At 39.7% G+C, this 19,076-nt stretch overlaps 1 protein-coding gene across 9 annotated transcripts in view; it reads left to right on the forward strand.

Annotated features, from left to right (window-relative positions):
- Positions 1-3,406: 3,406 nt before the first annotated feature.
- Positions 3,407-19,076, forward strand: part of PTBP2 (polypyrimidine tract binding protein 2) — a 54,197-nt gene continuing 38,527 nt past the window's right edge. For 7 of the 9 annotated variants that reach the window (XM_062581287.1, XM_062581288.1, XM_062581291.1 and 4 more), the window contains exons 1-3: positions 3,407-3,555; positions 4,957-4,987; positions 17,786-17,861. In XM_062581287.1, the coding sequence (XP_062437271.1) occupies positions 3,548-3,555; positions 4,957-4,987; positions 17,786-17,861 (115 nt within the window). In that variant the 5' untranslated portion in view covers positions 3,407-3,547. Of the gene's footprint in view, positions 3,556-4,490; positions 4,517-4,956; positions 4,988-17,785; positions 17,862-19,076 lie in introns of those variants that run through there. The other 2 variants (XM_062581295.1, XM_062581296.1) reach the window with 2 other exon arrangements.

A 19,076-nucleotide genomic window follows, 5' to 3' on the forward strand; every position in this document is an offset into this window, starting at 1 on the left:
ACAGCTCTATGAACTGAGTTTGGACAATGTGCTGGAAAAAGTATCATTGTATGCTTTACTAGTTCTGTAATCTTTCCCTAAACACATACCACTAACTACTACTAGGGACAAACTTTGAGACGAGACAGACTATTAATTATCAACTGTTCTTCAAATAAAAGTGAAACAACCAATGAAACAAACATCTAAATATATCAATGATAAAAGGAAATGAGTTTGACAAATGAAGTATTATTGAGGCATAAGATTAGTGAGATTTAAAAAATGTTAAACTTTTTTATAACTAATAATATCTACACCTAAAATTTGATAGGAATAGAATGAATAGAGGACATAAGCTCTCACGTGTCATAACATAACCACTAAATACAGAAGGTTTTGAGAGAAGTGTTTTACTGAGTAGTTGCCTCTTACTGGACATTTAAGTCTTCTTCTGAAATAACTGATACTGGAGCTGATGGAAAGTCAACAGGGTCTGAGGAAAAGGGGGTAATTTTACCAGCAAATTTTCTTCTGGCCTTCTAAAACACAAGACAAAGTGAAGACATATTACAGCAACACAAAAAACAGACGACCAAGTCATTGTTTCGATTATCGCAATGTCCAAGATACGCTAGATATTTTACAAAGGCATCCAAAACCATACTAAAACTAACTTAATAGTATAAAAAGGCAAAGCTGCATGAAGAAAGGATTACACCGTTCTGAATAAATAAATGAGCAAGAGGATGCTATGTCATTATATTAGTAACACACTGACTGCTGATAGCTTTTTTCCCTTCTAAAATTAAATGCTCTAGGTGAAATCTTGATTAATTGTCATGTTTATTGTTGGTTTCATCGGGACCAGAATTTTGCTCTATAAATACACATCCATTCATCCTTCTTCCATCTCTTTTACTGTAACTATCTCACATAGATTTGCAAATTCAATTCCAGTGTCTTTTCTGCTGTAAACATTCATCACCCTCTCCTCAACCTGCCCTATATGGATGAGCATTTAGCTCAGAGGATAAACTGAATGAGTATTAGATTGCTTAATCAGCTGGATTCTTATAGGCATCATGAAAGAAGGAGAAAAGGAAAAAATGGAATATTACAAAGATGGCATCACTTTAAAGGCAAATGAGGTAAGCAAGCTGGGAAGTTTGCTTAGCTAGATACAGATAGCTAGATACAGAGCTGGATAATTTTCTATTAATTGGTAAGAAATGCAAGGACCAGTACTAACACAAAAACAGCTAAGAATGATTTAAACTTACAAGGGGGAAAAAAGGGCACAAAACCCCCAACAAAATGTGGTTAACAATCTGGAATGGCTATGAAAGAAACTAGCTATAACCCCAAGCCGCAACTGGGCATGACAAGGCACAGTCTACTAAACATGCCAGAAACTACAGAAACATGATATATACGGAGTAATTATATTAAAATAGACTGGATTTTTAGAGCAGGTTGTACAAAGCTCTAAATCTCTGAAGCCCTTGATGTTATTTTTGAGTGTAGTACTTCTTTCATACAAGCAATAGGTAAACAATGCTACAACCAGACACTGTTATTTTTGTTAAACATAGTAACACATATAAAGCACAGAAGTAGAGAATAGTATTCAGCATGATGAAGCTTATACACAACAGAAGCATGGAAATGTTAAAGAGGGATTTTATATGAATTATAACAATAAATAGTTTATGTCTTGTGGTCTGTGATGGGTGCTGAAGACAACTGCTGAAAGATTAGTTGCAGATGTCCAAAAAATACTGGCATTTATGAGAAGTAGCATATTTAATTATTTTTCCCCCAGTAACTTGATTGCTGCAGAGAAGCAGAGTGATTTTTCCAGAAGAGAATAAAAAAAAGAACCCACAAAAACCCTGAGTAGAAAGAAAATTTTCATATTTGAGTTGCAGTGCTCTTAATCGCTGCATTAGTTGCTTGGCTATGGTGACAGTTAGGACAGGTGGGCAGGCGAAGTGAAATATAGTGAAAATGCTGGGTTTTTAGTTACGGAGATACAAGACATGCATAGTTATTTGGCTCTTAAATCGTGTATCAGGCCTTAACACAGTAGGTTCGGTGGGCGACTCCAAGAGACCTACGCTAACCCGAAAAATTGGAAGCGTGATCAAATAACTCGCTGTTTCCTCAAAGCGTATTTTTGAAACGAGTATTGTTACATCCAAATATAGAAAACACAGAAGACATTTTGAATATTTTTTATTAACCTGCTGGGTCTGTGATCTTTTGGATACTCATGGGTAACATCTTCGAGTTTTCCTTCGTAGGTATAAAATCTTTTAAATGCTCTTTTTGTCCGAATGCAGCCTCGGATTTTCCCACTGTCACCTCTTTCTGGGAACCCCGGACCACACACCGCGCAGTCGGCGACGCAGTGGCGAGGCCCGGCGAGGCGGCGCAAACACCCCGGGAGGCAAGAGGGGCCGCGCACCTCGCACCCCGCGGCCCTGCGCCCCGCGGCCTCGCACCCTGCGGGCTCTGCGGCTCACGGGGAGCCACGGTACGCCGACTTCCGTGAAGGAACAGCCCAACGCACCGCGACCGTTGCTTCGCAGGCTTGTCGTAACCGGGTTGGGAATAGCGCTTCAGAACTAATTTTGGCGGTTGGTTACGTGCCCACGGCCGCGCGCTCTCGGTAATGGCAGTGTAGAGATGGCGACAGCAGTAACTCTGGCGCTGCTTTTCGCCGGTCTCAGCAGCGGTGCTCGCCGTGCCCACGACCGCGCTGTGACGGCTCCGCGCCGTGACACGACTGCACCGTGAGGTGACACGACCGCTCCTGCAGCACCACGGCCACGCCGTGACACGGCCGCGCCGAGCGGCACCACGGCGGCTCTGTGCCGAGGCGCGACCGCAGTGCGCGGTGCCACGGCCGCTCTGCGCCGGGCCGTGACCACCCCACGCCGGGACACGACCGCAGCGCCGCGGCCGCTCCCTCCCCGCGACGGCGGCGCCCCAAGGCGGCTCCACCCGCCCGCCCCGCTCCCGCTCCCGGCGCCGGTTCCCCGCGGAGCCGAGAGTCCGCGGCGCGGTCCGCGGCGCGGCCCGCGGCGGGCGCGGCCGCCGGCTCCGGGCAGTCTGTTCGCGCAGCACGTGGGAGCCGGCGGGCGGGCGGACCTGCCCCCGCCGCGGGGCGAGCGGCCTCGGGCGCGTCTGCCCAGGCAGCGCCTCGAGCCGAGCTCCTCCGCGGCGACGCCCTCGGTCCCTCCCGCTCTCCCTCCCTCCCGCCGCTGACTGCGAGGCGGCGGGGGCGGGGGCGGGGGCGGCGCGGGCTCGCCCCCGGCGCAGGCCGCGGCGCCGCTCCCGCCGGCGGGCTCGCGGCGCAGAGAGCAAAGCCTCGGCGGTGGCCGCGGCGCATGCGCGGGCGGCGGCGCATGCTCGGCAGAGCCCGGCACGGGGAGCGGAATCCGGCGCTCGGCAACCTTCGGCGGTTTCCGTGCGGGCCCCGCCGCCATTTTCTCGCAGCCTCCCTGCGCTCGCTGCCGCGCGGCTCCCCGTCCTGCCTGCCCGCGCTTTGTCCTGCTCGGCGATGGACGGGTGAGTGCGCGGCGCGGGCTGCCGCGGCCTCGCCGCCGCCCGGCCGCTGCTGGGCCTGTCCCAGAGCTGGGGGGGGAGGAGAAGGAGGAGGGGCGCCCGCTCCCCGCCGTGGCCGCCCGTTGGCCGGCGCCGCCGGGGCTCCCGCCGAGGCCCGGGCCCCGCTGCGGGGGCGAGGGAGGCCGCGGCTGCCTGCGCGCGGGCCCCGCGGCGGCGGCTCGCGCTGCAGCTGCTCGGGGCCTCGGGCTGCGCGAGCCCGGCCCGTCTGCGTGCCCGAGGCGCTGGGTCCGGCGGCCCCCCGCGGCCCCCGCGCCCCCCGCGCCTCGGCGCCGGGCTGGGGAGAGGCGCCCCGCGTGGCGCTCGGTTTGTTTTGGAGCTGGCCGGAGAGGAGGAGCGACAGCAGCGGGAGCCAGATGTCAAGCGCTTTTGTTTTCAGCAAGTGCTTCACAGCCCCCTGGCTTTCCCCTCCCCCGCAAGGTGGAAGGATGCCTTTGTGCGTGCTGGAGACGGGCCGGGAAGCCAAAGAAGGGAAGGGGCTGAAGGAGCCGGCCACGCGGGCGGCTCGGCGGCCCGGCCCGCGCGGGGCCGCCTTCCCGCGGGGCGTCGTGGCCGCCCTTCGGGTGAAGGCAGCGTCGCCCTGTCGCCGGGCGCCCTGTAAAGTTGTTTAATCTGTTTCACACGCAGAAGCAGTCTCTTTGGTACACTTTAAGCATACAGCCTTTCAGCTGTCAGAGTTTTAAAGTCTTTTTATGGTTACTTGTGGTTATAATGTTGAGAGTTGCGGCTGTCGTGCCTCTGATGGCTGTGAGGTTGGGGAACGCTTTCACGCACTCCTGTTTCGCTTTTTGGCGATAAAGCGTCTGTGTTAGTTCTGGAATTCCAGTTATGTTAGGTACTGTGAGTTGCGATGTCACTCCCCCTAGGAAAGAGAGGCCTATTGGAGATGCTTTTCCTGGAGTTCTGTGTAGGTACACCTGGTGACTAAATTTGTGCTATTTAGCCAATACGGTTTTTTTTAGGCTCTATTTAGAAAATGCATTCGTTGCTTTCTGCTGTAAAAACACTTCCAGGATAGACTGTGTTGTTAAGTCTGGTTAAGTTGTGGGTGGGGGGGGGGGAGAAAGTTCTGTGTTTATTGTTAAATTCTTTTATTTTCACTCAGTCTGTGAACTATGATGTAGTTCAGAAATCTGAGTTTCCTAGAAATACTTCTGGTAGTGTTGCTTTAAAGTGATGTTTACTTGAAACTCTGGACTCTTCTGGAGAAGTGTATAAGCTGAGGGAGCTCAGTAACTTATGTAGTTGTTTCTTCTCTACTTCTCCTCTGATACTGTTCTTTGAATGTATTTTTTAGTTGGTTTTATGAGGATAAATCGATTGACTTTTGTTTTTTCTTCTTTACAGCATTGTCACTGATGTTGCAGTTGGTGTGAAGGTAGGATGTACATATTGCAAATAAGGGGGCAAGTTGTTGATACAGATGGATTAACTTGAGTAATTGCAAGTTGTAAGACTTTAACCGTTCATTATCAGCTGACATTTAGTCAGCAGAATTTGTTTTATTAACCAAAAATCCCCAGAGATAAATTGGAGGCTTTCTACAAACTACTCTTATAGGCACTGAACTGTAAATGGTGGTTTTAGATTAATGTATTGGAATCTACTTCTTATTTTAAAGCTTAATATTGCAGATTTCTTTTTTCAAAAGAAACTCTTTCATTGTTGCATGGTGACTGTAAAAGGCCTGTTTTTTCCCCCTTCCCTCCTTTCCCTTGTCCCTTTTTCCAAACAACTACTAGTAAAGTTAGAAAAGAAGTGACAATCTGTAATAGAATACAAAATACAGGAGCTAGAGTGTGTCTTGTAGACAGAGAAGCAGGCATTTGCTTTGTTTTACTTTCTGCCTGCCAAATTCAGTTATGAATATATCATACTTCAATAACAAAGCAGGAGTTTCCTAATGGTTGTTAATATACAATTGGTTTCACTTTTGTGTTCAGATCTATTGCAGGAATTAGATCAGTACTTCACAGAAATAGACTGAGAAATACAGAGGCTATGAAGATATATTAGATTTTTCTGGTGAATGCACATAATGAATTGTATTTCAGTGATGGAGGTGAAAGTTTTCTAACGTGAAATTAAGTCTGCGTATATGTCTAGGGACTTTGTAAAGGAAGTCATGCAGTATAGATACAACTGAAGGTGTTTTGTGCTAACTGCATGGTGAGCCAGGTTTTGCCTAGTAAAGCTGTTTGGTTCAGATTCAGTATTGGTCCTGTTAGATTTGGACTAGCTTTTAGGTAAGAGTTAGCCTGTAGCTCTAACAGCCACCCCGTTGGATGTACTTGCATTTCATTTCTGAGCAAGCTTACTTCTGGGAGGAGTTGTAAGATGCCTGTATAGATTCTGGGCCTCTCTGGCTCCACATGTTAGTGCACTTACTGCAGGCAAGCTTGAAATGACTGAATCAAAAGAGAAATGTAGTTATGAAAGCTACTTCTTTGGGAGCTAGTGCCAGTCAGAAATTATAACTGGAGAGATTGTTTCCTCATTACCTTGGAGAACAAAATGTTGACTCAGAACTTTTTTAGAATGTATTTGAGAGTGTGGAAGAATACCTAAAAAAAATTTAGGTCTTTCTGAACTAAACAACCACACATATGGAAAGGTTTTGGGCAAAAGAATTTTAAAACTATCTTCAATCTTGTCTAATGTAAAGTAGCAATTCCAGGTAATCCATGTGTTGTCTGAATCTTAAACTCTGAAGTTCTGACTTCAAGAGAAAAAAAATTCAGCATCAATTTCATTCTTGAATATGAGAGTTCATTTTATGGTAATTTGAGAGTTGATGAAGTGTGTATGTGGTTTGAACATGCTGTAAGTGTGTAGTGTACTCAGGAAATATTTTCAAATATTAGCTATCCAATGAAATGAAGATGCTTCAAAGGACAGAGCAGCTATTTTCTGCTGACTGTAGAAATCATATTATGAATACAAGGAAGATAATAAGATGGAAGACAAGACAGGTCAGGAATAGTGATTAAATTAAATATCACGAGAGGTGCAGAAGTACCAAGATGTATTCTTTGCTGTGTGATAAAAGAATCCAGAAGAGCACAACAGTATAGGGAGTAAACAAAAAGGAGGATGGTCTTTGAAGAAAGCTGTTTGTTAGGGAAGAAGTAAGCTGGACTGTCTCCTTGAGCTTATGCCATCATCATATCAGGAGACTAGTAAGAATGCAAAATGGAACTGCTGAATGATATATGCAGTTTGAGGTAGTCTGATGTTAGCTTTAGTCATATTTTGTAGAAAGCATTGTGAGATGTTTGATTTTTTTCCTTGATGACTGCACATTGCTCTTGATGAATTAATGACATTTTTAAATTAAGGAAAACTTGACCCATAGGTGGTATAGAGACAGTTGAGAACTCATCTATCCTTTCCTTTGTCTGCTCCTTTTTCTTGGGTACTTTTGGAATGGGCAGACTGTCAGTTTTGATTCTGAATTGTATCAGCAGTTTTGGTACTCTTGGCAATCATCTGGACTGGAGGGCCACTGGAAATAGGCAAGGATTTACCTGTACATGTGTGCGATCAACTTATCCGGTCATCATCAGTGATACTGGTACACATCTGAAAACAACGTTAGCTATTTTCTGGCTGGTTTCTCTCTTAAGCAGAAAAAGAAACATTCTGTTTTAATTATGTCATATCTTAAAATCCATTCCCAGAGGAGTAGTAGTAAGTTAACTAGTATGGTCTGGGAGTTGTTTTTGAAATTAAAAAGAAAAAAAAAGGCTTTGATCTTTGGGAAATGCATGTAGGCAAGGCAAGTATAAAGTGAAAACAATGCTTTAGAATATTTATTAAGAGTCATACAGTCTCAAAACCTGCTATTACCAAAATGAGATTTGTTAAGTAAGTGGTAGTAGTTTCAAATTTGTGCTGTATACTTTGATTTGATTAAAAAGATTTATTTGTCAAACCATTAAATGTTCAGTCTTTGTTTACATATTGAATCAGGAGTAAGTAATACCAAAAGCTAAGGAACAAAATGCAGCAGAAAAAAACGATCAATACTGTTTGAAAACATGGTGTAGCTTTTCTGTATATGCAGAGTAAATGTGGGGATCTGCCCAAAATCAAAGTAAGCGATGGAAGTCCATTTCTCAGCTACAGTCTATTTCAAAGAAGCAGTGCATTAAACTTCTGAAAACATCAGAACTTACGAAATCGGTTGTTCTGTGAGTGTGTATGAAGTTATCTGTATTTGATTCTGTCTGTAATATGTTGTTCTGCTTACCTAGAATTTAGGCAGGCAAGGAGATGTCACTTTACGTACAGTTCAGCACTTACAGTATAACTTAAAAAGTAATATACAAAGGCTAATTTTTAGTTTGCATATGATGTTATTTTGTGAACTCCAGTGATACGAGCAGTTCATGTAAAATATGAACTAAAGATTTCAGTAACAGTAGTATATTACGTAACTCAATTTCATATTCATCTTCTTGAAATGCTATATGCATCAAAAGCATTCTATATAAAATATGACAACTTTTATAAAAATGGGTGCCTCTAAGTTGTTTTTTAATTTATATTTTTAAGTTTACATTTGTATAGATTTGAATATTGGAATCTAAAACCTGTACTTTGAAGTGCTGTCTTGTTTTCTTTGCAGTTAATCTGGATAAATAAACCATGATATATATGGTACTTGTAGTGATAGTCTTTTTTCAACTGAATAAGTGAATATATGAAACTTTTTTCTACAGTAGTTAAAAGAGAATCTTCTGAAGGGTATAAAACATAATGTAAGGAATACACATCACACGAGTGCAGGAGGTAACCTATGGTGGTCTTTTGGTATATACTGAAAACGATCCTTCCCTTTTAGTCTATTCGGTGTGGGTCACTTCAGTCTGATACATTGTCTTTTTCCTGGATGAAGTGCTGACTGGGTGGTGAACATGGCCCAGAAAATTGAATGACTCATTTTGTGTTGTGCACTGCGTATTTCAGAATGGCTGAAATCTACTGCCACTCTACATGATGGGAGAACAGAAGCACCTGTTCCTCATGGATGTATAATTTGGTATACATAGCATTTGGGAATTTGTGACATCCATAAACACTGCATTGGGCTACACTGACCGAAGAAAGAGCTTCAGTTAGCAAGAGTGGCCAGCCCTAATTATACCTAGGAGAGAAGGCTAAAGTACGGTGGTGAACCTAGTTCACTTGAAGATATGGGAACGGTCTTTCCCTTCAAAAATCAGGCTATCAACATTTACAGTAAGCTTAAGATCTGAGAGGATTCTTTTTATGTTTTGGTTGTGCTTGGGTAGGTAGGAGATACTAAGAAGTATTGGCCTAACAAATCCTAATATTTTTCCAAACAGTAATGTGTCTTTAAGTCCCCCTTCTTTTCTGTCTGTTGAAACTTAATAGTGTTCAGGAAGACTAGAAGCTAAAACAACATGTTCTAAAGAATTCTGAGCTGGTGGAAAAAAGGAAGAGACACAGAGTAGCAGTTTCTGTAAGGACTCTTGAAGCATTATTCAGGTTTCTTTTTTGTTTTTGTTTGCTTTGTTTTTTATCACAAATTCTGAAAGGCAGTCTCTTCTAGTTATAGAACACCACCTCCTTTTTGCTACTAATGATTAGGTAGTGGAAACATATCTTGGATGTACTGTAGATATTTCAAACAAGAAGTCTCAATATAGTGAAAAGACAAGTAAAAAGAATACTTAAGAAATTCTAGTTCTCAGAAGATGTGTTAAAGCCATCCCTAAGGAAAGGAAAAGTATTGAAATACCTTTCTCCTTTCAGTTTCTTCTTCTTTTTTTTTTTTTTTTTTTCTTCTGTTTTTAATGCAGCTTTTTGTCTTTGCTACTTTCATTCTGGAGATTTATATCAAGTGAGTGGTAAGAGAAGAAATCGCTTGATTCATTCTTAACTATGTTGACAAGTGCCATGTGGTAGTCGATTTTAATTTTCCTTCTTTTTTTTTCCTCCTTCCTTTCCTTGGCTTAGAGCTGTAGATCACTAAGACTTGAAAGTTGCAACTGTATTTAAGATACTAGATTGACAGTTTTATGCTATTTTTTCATATTTTATATAATTGGGCTACTAGTAGATTGAGCTGAAGGTAGTGATAAGAGAAAAGTTTTTCTTTGAGAAGAAAAAGGGAAGACTATTGTCTGAGCTGGTTTCTTCTGTTTATGCTAGAGGGGCTCCTCTCTTTTGAACATAAAATAAGTAAACAGAAGAGAAGATCTTTTTTATTCATATATTGTAACAGTTAAAAATTGTTATGCGAACTTTCTTGAATGTTGTATTTGTATGTTTTTCACAGTATGCACAGGTTTAGTTAATAGTTTCGATCTTAAAATATTTCCTGAAGTTTACTTCTGAAGATTGGAGGAACTGTCTTTTAATTTTATGTTGTCTAGGATAATGTTTTTAAATCAAGTTTTGTCTTTAATAATTCTTGGTTATAGTAAAAGGAGAAAGCAAAAAATACATAAAAATTTCTAGCAGTGATATAAGAGTAAAGTATGACCTAATTCAGAAGTTCAGAGCTGGCATTAGACTTGTCTTTAAAAAGCAGTAATATTTTGTTGTTGCTACAAAGAAGGTGTCAGTGGTGACTAAAAAAATACTTGTTATAGTTGAAGACGCTCACTCCCTTTTTAACAGTTAACTTCTGTGAATTGACCCTGTTTAAACTGTGATTTAGTATTTATGATTTTAGTATTAGTTTATTCACTTTTTTTTCTCTCCATAGCTTCTTTGTTTTCTTAAAATGCTTGTTCTGCTGCCATCATGCATGTGCAAAAATACAAGGAGCTGAAACTGGAGAGGAGGGAAAAAATCTTGAAAATCAAGTTGTGCTTTATAGCAGATAGGTATTGTCATAAGAAAAGCTTAACATACTATAACATGTTTTGATATCCGTCACTGATTGGAAGTCACGTATTTTTCCTTTTTAACAAACAAACAAACAAACAAAAAACCTATATTTGCCCCTTAACCGAGGGGATTTGTAGGATCACCTGCATCCAGCCTGGGAAATATCAACCACTACCAGTGTGAAAATGTCTTTCCCTTTTCTTAGTGCTTTGAGTCACGCTTTCACAAGTGAATTAGGCAGTGTTCCGCCAAAGGTGCTTTCTCCTTACACTTGTGCTACTACTTCTCGCACAAGTGTTTATGCAGCCACTTCACAAACTTGTCTTGGGAACTTGAGCAGGGTAAAGCTTATTTGACACACTAATGAGTTCTGTTTTTTTATAAAACATAAGCTTTTAAATTTTTTAAAATAAAACTGTTAATTTATATTTTTGTTCCAAAACATTTTGCCATGTGGTTACAGAAATACTTGTAACAATAGAGAATTGGGGAGGATAGTATAGGAACAAGTTGCTTGGGCCAGGGGGAAGATAGGACTGTTGATTTTAGTGGCAGTATTGGCTCAGATTGCAGTTTGTTCAGGGAATTGTGGTGTTTATTTTAGGGAATTGTCTTTGAACACTTACAGCTACAAGCCCTCTCCCCCTCCCTAAATCCCTATCAGCTTTTTTTTTTTTTTTTTTTTTTAGTTTTTCATGAAATAAGCTTTTCTGTGAGTAACTTGAGGATTGACTTAGAGATAGTTGCATAGCACTAGCATTTAACTTTGTGTTAATTATTGTGAAATAGCAGAGCAGTAAAGACGAAATGCCTTCATCTTGCATCTTCTTTTTGGAATATATAGACTGCTGTGGAAGGTCCATACTTGTAGGTGCCGCTATTATCCAATAGGTATGCTGATCTAGCTCTAGTGGGTTATTTTCACTTATTTTATATGTACTGCTTCAAAATAATGCTTTCTATGCTGATAAAAGTGGAATAGAAAATCTGAAATGCTGGAATAAATATTGTTTGTCTGCTTGGTCCTGAATGTTTGAAGTTTTGACTAGTATTGGACTAGGCTTTTGCATGTTCTCTTGTTACTTGAAAGTTCCAAGGCTTGAAAATGAGACTGAACCCCATGGGTTAAGTGGAGACTTGGTTCTTGACTCCCCAGCTCTCTGATTTAGTGGAGTACAGCATAGTCCTTGGACATGTTGGTTCTTTCTTGTGTTGTGTTTTGATTGAGAGCTTACAGGATTTTTCAGAGGAATTTAGGCTTGTCTTTATTTTTAATTTAAAGCCTTCAGATTCCCTTGGTTGCAAAAAATCGGAATACTTGGAGCAAACTGCATCTCCGTAAATTAGATATGTGACATACCTTGCCTAACATTGATATAAACAAAAAGGCTAATTTTCTACCAGCTCCTTACTGAATTTGTGTGAGCATGAAAATATTTTAATTAGTTTTTAGGAAGTAAAAACAATATATGGTTAGCTGGGGACAGCATGAAAAATGAACTGGGGAGAAAAAGTATTTAGAGGATGAGTATGGAGAGATGGTCATATTATCCAATTATTTCATACTGAATTTAAAAACACTGTTAAAATATTTTAGTAATTAATCACCCATGGATTTCTTGATCTTATTTTACAAGATCTTGCACTAATATAGATAGTCTAGTTAAAAATCAAGTAGACTTACTCCTTGTATGTAGTGTTTTACAAAGCACAGAGTTTCACCTATAGGCTGCTTATCTCTTCATTAAAATACCTATGAATCACATAGAATTTCTTTCAGATTGTACGTCTGAACCCGGCTTGTCCTGTCTCAGATGAGTTTTCTAATTCTGTGATCCTATATGTCCAAGATGCGTAAAGGTCTATTCATTATTTTGGAGCACGTGTTCTGATAGTAGTGTTTAAAAATCAGTGTAAGGGAAGTCAAATACGTCCTCTAAATAAGGGGTATTTCATTAAAAATGTATTCTGTTGAAATGAAGCATTCATTAAATACTGATCTACCTCATATGTAAACTGAACAGAGTTTACAAATGCTGTGTCTGAGGGGTTTAAATGGTACTGTCTGTTCTTTCCAATATCTAGTCCCAAAGTTAATTCCGTCTCTTAATATTGAAGCAGTGGGTTTGTAAGTGTGTTGTCTGGAGTGGAATGAGTCAAGTGACTATGTTGAAATTTTCAGATGCTCTTACTCTTCTTTCATGCTGTTAGGTTTCTGGCTTTTTCTTCTAAATTGTTCCCAGGTGTTGTTAGAAATGAAGTGTTTCACAATGCTGTTACGTTTCTTCAAATTGTGAGATCTGTCTCCTGGCTTGTCATACCCCTTGGGAAATTCATGCCTGTAGGCTGACAGTGACTGGTTAAGTGTGTAGTGCAGCTACAATTCCCTTTTATTCTCCTTTCATCGGATGGGATGGGGAGAGCATCCTGTTTTTGAGAAGTTTATAATATCAGTAAACTGGAATGCCACAAATTAGAGGAGTTATACTCAGATACTGAGAAAATGTATTTTTCAATAGATGAGTGATATTCAGTATCTCAGCATTGTTTTTGCTAGGACTTAAAGAAATGCATTTAGGTGTTGCTTTTGACTTTTCAACATAATTGTGGTTTGTTCATTTGTTTACTGTTTCTAGTAGTACCAAGTTTAGTGTTTTTGAAATGTTGAAAGAGGCCTGCATCCACAAGTGAATCTAGTAAGCCTTCTGTAATTTAGACTTTTTTATATTAAGTTTAGTTCTTCCAACCAGACTCTTCAAAAACATTGAGTTACTAGGAAAGAGCTGATAATGTCTCTCATAAATATCTGTCAAAAAAAAAAAAAATCTGATCTTTAAAAGATTAAACCTCTTTACTAGTTACCAAGCCAAGATTAGCAAGTTGTTAATAGATACCCTTTTTTGGGGGGGCCTTGCATGTAATAATACAGGGGAAGGTGTTTAAATATTTCAAGTCTTGTCTGGAATGTGGGAGAAAATAGTTGGCAAAGCCTTCTAAATAGTGGTTTTCTCTGATCATTCAGAAGGATGGTATGACTGTAATGCCTTGTGGAAAGGCATCACATAGATACTTAATATAATTTGAGATAGTTTGAAACTTTATTATAATCTGTTATGGAAAATAACATCTGAAGTTCTGTTGTAGGTAGTAAGGGATTCTGAGTTAGCTGTGACTATTAAAGCAAGGAACAAAGTGGTTAATTTGCTAAGCAAAATGCTTTTGTTCTTTCTTCTTATAATTGATTTTGTGAGTTGTAGAAGAGCCAGAGTATGTAAAAAGAACTGTATTTGCTTATAGAAAACAACTGAAGTGTAGAAATGGTGTATTCAATTTACAATACATAAAACAATGTTTCTATATATAAAAGGGTTTTGCTCCCCCCCCCCCACACATATTCAAAGTCTAAGATGGTCAGTTTTTCACCTATTGGAAAAATGATCCTACATGTCAGTTTTGCATGGTAATTTCAGTGGTTGGTTAAAGCCATACATTCATTTCTGTTTTCACACCATATATAGAAAGTATCTGTCACTGGGGCCAGGGTGATATAACACATACTTCATTGGAAAGAGTATTGACTCTGCAAGAGCTTTTAAGGATCACTCACTAGGAAGCAAGTGTGATAGTTGTCTTTAGTTACTTTTGGTAATAGTTTGGCAGTTGTTGGTTTCATGAATAAATATTCTGGCTATAGCTGGTCTGAATAGCTAATGTTCTAATTTTTAATAAAATTAATAGACATTAATGGTCGTCTTGGCACTGGTAAGAGTAGAAGGATGGAACTAAAAACTCCTGCTGTTGAAGAGTAGCTGTCAAAAAATGATCTGTTAATAGGACAGTAGCACTTTGCTCTTACTTTTGCCTTTTATGATCCGTTTCCCTCATACGAAAATTGATAATTCAATTACTCTCTACTGTGTTGCTATTTCAGAAACTTTCCTTTGCTGTCTATGATTGGAAAGAAACTGCTTTTGTTTAGGGAGAAGCATTAAGTGAACTCTTCCTTTATTATTGAATCTGGTTCACTATATTGTCTCTCAGAGGTCCAGGCTTTGGTTCCTTATACCTGAAACACTCCATAGAACTGGCCTAAATTAGTTGAAATGTCCTATATTTTATAGGATTTGGCTTGTGGAAGTGTTGTGCTTGAGAATAAAACTAGCAAATGTGCAAGATGCTTGGGAAATAGGTTATAATTCTGAAACTCACTTGTGAGATAGTGGAGTGATGAAGAACTTTGCCCTCAGCACCTCAGCAGAATGACACTTCTTTTTCACCTAGCCTCCTCAAAGGAAAATGCATGTATTACTAATAAATAATTTTTTTAAAAAAAGCCCAGAGTCAAAATGAGTAAAGTCTGATCTTTACTGAATGGAAGTAAAGTAAGTATTTATCTCTGCTGTAATTTAGGAAGTACTTCTGTCACATAGCAGTGCCAGTCCATGTAAGAATGTACACTGACTTACTTGAAACCCTTGTGTTAAATTGCTAGGTATGACTTTAGAATTGGCAACCGTCATCTTAAGGTGGTCCTTTTGATGTAAATAACGCTTACCAGACAGCTTTGCTTTTAATTTGTAGTTTAACCACTCTGTATACAAAACATTAAAACCAGCTATTCAGCAAAAGATACTTAAAAGTTACGTATTGAATGATGAACAGGGATGTGTAGACTGCTTGAGTATCATTAAGGAAAAATAGATACGTGTATTTAGTAAGATTGTCTAGTCACATAGCAAGATATCTTTGTCTTTTAGCAAAACTGTGGCAAGTATTTGTGAGAGTGAATTTGAAAAGATTTGCTATATATTCAGGATTTCATGATGACCTGGAATAAGATTCCACATAGGAATTGTACATCTGTGCATCAGACTTGTGAATGCCCTGCTTTGTAAAAACAGAACAAATGCTATAGGATTTGTGATGCATGCCAGTATAACATTTACTTGTTCTTCTGAAACAAAATTTTAAGCTTTTTGAATTATAATGACAAAAAATTTCATGACTGTCTGAACATATTCATAGAATGCAAAATGATGCATTTCAAAATAACGAGAAGTTTTTTTTAACTCTGTACATGAAACACAGTAACTGAATATTTTAGTCTATTCATTAACTAACTTTTTGCTCCTATTACGTATTAACAATTCAACAGCTTTAGAAAGCCTGATTTACTCTAAGTTTATATAATCACTCATGTTCCACTTGTCAGGAGTTGTTCAGAAAAATAACTTCTTGAAGCTGAAGATGTATCAAACAAATTTCAAGTATTTCTGAAACTGTGATTTGAGATATTTCAGAATCCCAAAACTTTTTCCATGTTTTTGGAAGAGTGTTTGTATGGTACTGGGGATATTTCAGCTCTTTGGGTAGCAACTGCTGAACCACTGCAGATGTATGCTGGCATACTAAGGAAGACCAAAATTGCTGCTGAATTATCTTATGCCTGACTATAAACTGAATTATTCTCTGGTGGTGCCTGTCCAGGCAACAGACAAGGGCTTTCAAGCGAGGCTGGGTAGATAGCTGTGAGCAGAAATGACTGCAGCTATCACCAAGTGAGTTAACTCACTAGTGATCTTGAACTTTGAGATATTCTACCCATGCAAATTGCATTGGAAAAAACAGATCCTTAAGGAGAAAAGAGTGCTTATGTTTCAGCCTATACTAAATGTCTGGTGTCAGTGTATAATGGTTACAGTGAGGAGTAACGTAGTTTGAGTATTACAGAGCTTGTGTAACTACTGACTCCTCTCAATTTTGTCCAGCTAAATTTTTGTTTAGTTGCATCTTACTGGAGATCTGCTCTTAACATTCAGAGGGACAAGACTTCTTGCTGGGTGTTACTCAATTTTAAAGGAAATCTATGTTGTTGATTTGATAGGCACAGCTTTGTTGCTTTTAGGTACTCTAGGAAGCTAAGAGTATTCAATAATCTGTATAAAATTCAGGGCTGATGTTAAAAAATAAAACTTTAGTGGCTCTTTGTAAGCCTACACGTATATATCCTCTTTCTAAGAGTTTCTGGATTTTAGATGTGGAATAAACAGATTTCAACATGCTGAAATTCCTGTTTTGTAAGTACAGTGGATGGTAAAACAGTGATGAAAGTTTTATTTTGTGCATCTTGCAACCACATTGTCAGGAAATGTGATATCTTAGTTTAGTATGCATTATGGAATACCATGTAAGATGTGTTTGCTCACTTCCTTTGAGAGTCTATTACAGTGTCCATAGCGTAATGAAAAGCACTTACTTTTTGAAGATAGGTAGTAACTGATTTCTTTCCTCTTCTCAGTCTTAGCAGGGATCTGGAGTAGTGGTGCTGGTGATAAGGGAAATACTTGAAGTAGGGAAAGATCCAATAAGCAATCAAAGATAACCTTTAAAGGATGTGAGGTTTATGTGCTTTTAAAAACTTTTGTGTATGTTTTTTAATTACAGAAGACCTGAATATGTTGGGGGCTTCTCTGCCTCCTACTCACCCCTTGGTTAAAAATGGTACTTGTTTCATCAGAATCTTACACTGAAAGATGGTAGAAGGAGTAAATTTAAGATATCTAACAGAGAGGGAGAGAGAAAGAATGTGAAACTTGGTAATTGAGAGGTGAAATCTGATTTTAAAACAAGGTGGGGGCAGCGGTTGGAGGGGAAAGGAGCAGAAGCTTCTTCAGCTATGTCTAGTTGCAGTGCCCATCTTATGACTTGAGAGGAAAGGATTATTTCTAAGTTTTCAATATAGACCCTCCTCTGACTGCTGCAGTCCACTTCCAAGTCACCTTAAAAAGACTATTTAATTCTAATATAACAAGTATCAAATAAAAAATTAAAAAGAAGATGTAACTACCTGGCCTCAAGTATGTTTTGCAGGACAGATGGGTACCTCCAAACCAAAACCTGCTAATTTCCAATGAAGAAAGTCTTTGAAAATAGTCTTTGAACTAAACTTGACATTTCTATTTGTATAGCTTTTCCTTACAATTTCAGCTAGATATAACTTAATTTGAAATGCTGAACAGACTTATTGTTCAGCAATTCTCATTGTCTCTGGAGGTGGCTACATTTCAGTGGTGGGTGAGACAACTGTGCTTAAGCAGCTCCTATTTCAAAGATTGCCTTATAAATATACTGCTTTACTTGGAGTTTAAATTGTTCTACATATCTTAAGAGGAAATCTGCCAAAGCAAAATAGGTTTGGTTATGCTTGCTTAAGTTCTTCTAAAGGTTTTCCCTGTCAAACTGACATTTTTAATATCATCTTTAAAAATATAAAATAGAGGAAAAAAATCTCTTACTGTCTCTTTCTTTTTAGAGAGGATCTGACGAACTTCTTTCAGGCAGTGTACTCAATAGCCCGAACTCTAACATGAGCAGCATGGTAGTTACTGGTAAGTGATGCCATTTCAAAGGAGAAATCTGTCGTTTATTCTTGGACTCATTTCCTGTTTACAAGGGGAAAATACTGAAACCAGAACCCATTGTGTTAACTGTTGGCATGCACCAGACTTAAGTGACCTTATATCTACTCACAAACCTTGGATATCTGACAAGAGTAATCCATAAAACAAAAGGCAGCTTTTAGGTATCTATACAATAAATTGTTGGTGGGTAAAGGCATGAAAAATTACACTTATCTTGTACAGCTGCCTTCTGTAAGGAAGTAGGGAATCACAACTACCTAGCAAAAGTAAACAACTCTAATAGTATGTCAGGCTTTTCACATGTATGCATTTGCTAGTCTGGGCATTGCTACTAAGAATACTGTTCCTGTTCCATAGTTTAACATAGTTCTAGGAAAACAAAAATTCCTTTGTTCTCATTTAAATTGCAAGAAGCTTCATTTTTACTACTTCAGTCCGAGGGAGCAGCTTTAGAATCTCATAATGCCAGTGCAAAGTGAGAGCGTTCTCATCTTTTCTGATGATGCTAGATACAAAGGCTTTTAATGAATTGGCACATAATATGCTGCCTTTTACGGCAGTTTTTGCTCCTGCGTGCTGAACTTGTATCCAGTTCCTTTGGACAGTTCATGTCTTGCTTTGCTTTTTTTTTTTGTCACGCATGCTTACTTTTTCTCCTCTTTCCTCAGAGATGTGGATGAAATAGTTCATGGCCTGATGTGAGATTCCCAAGTAGTTGCCTAGTTGTTGCTTTAATGTGCATAATAGATTTTTTTTTTCCATGTTTATGTGTAGGGCAGGGTAGCCATTTATATAATCAGACAACTTTTTCCTCTTTATTTACTTTTTTTTCCCCTCTCTTTCCTATTAATCCAGCAATAAGATTTGGATTCAGGGTTCAGTTTCATCTCCCACCCTCCTTTCTAGCTCGAAAGGGCAGTTCTGCATGCTCTCCTCCTATCTTTCTACCAAGGGTGGCAGGGGAAACAACTTGTGCCTCTGCATCACTCCTTATGTTGGCATGTTTATGCACTTGAAAGATGAGCTGATCTAACATTAAACTATCCTGCCAAAAAGTATAGCTCTTCCATTGGATGCTTTTGCTGATGAGTTGTATGGCTGCACAACTGCTAGATCCTGTGCAGTGCAGGGGGAAGGAATGTGGGGGCAGAATAGAGCCGAACCACTTCCATTGACTGGGTG

Source organism: Rhea pennata, chromosome 8, assembly GCF_028389875.1.
Source record: "Rhea pennata isolate bPtePen1 chromosome 8, bPtePen1.pri, whole genome shotgun sequence".
In the NCBI taxonomy this organism is placed as follows: Eukaryota; Metazoa; Chordata; class Aves; order Rheiformes; family Rheidae; genus Rhea; species Rhea pennata.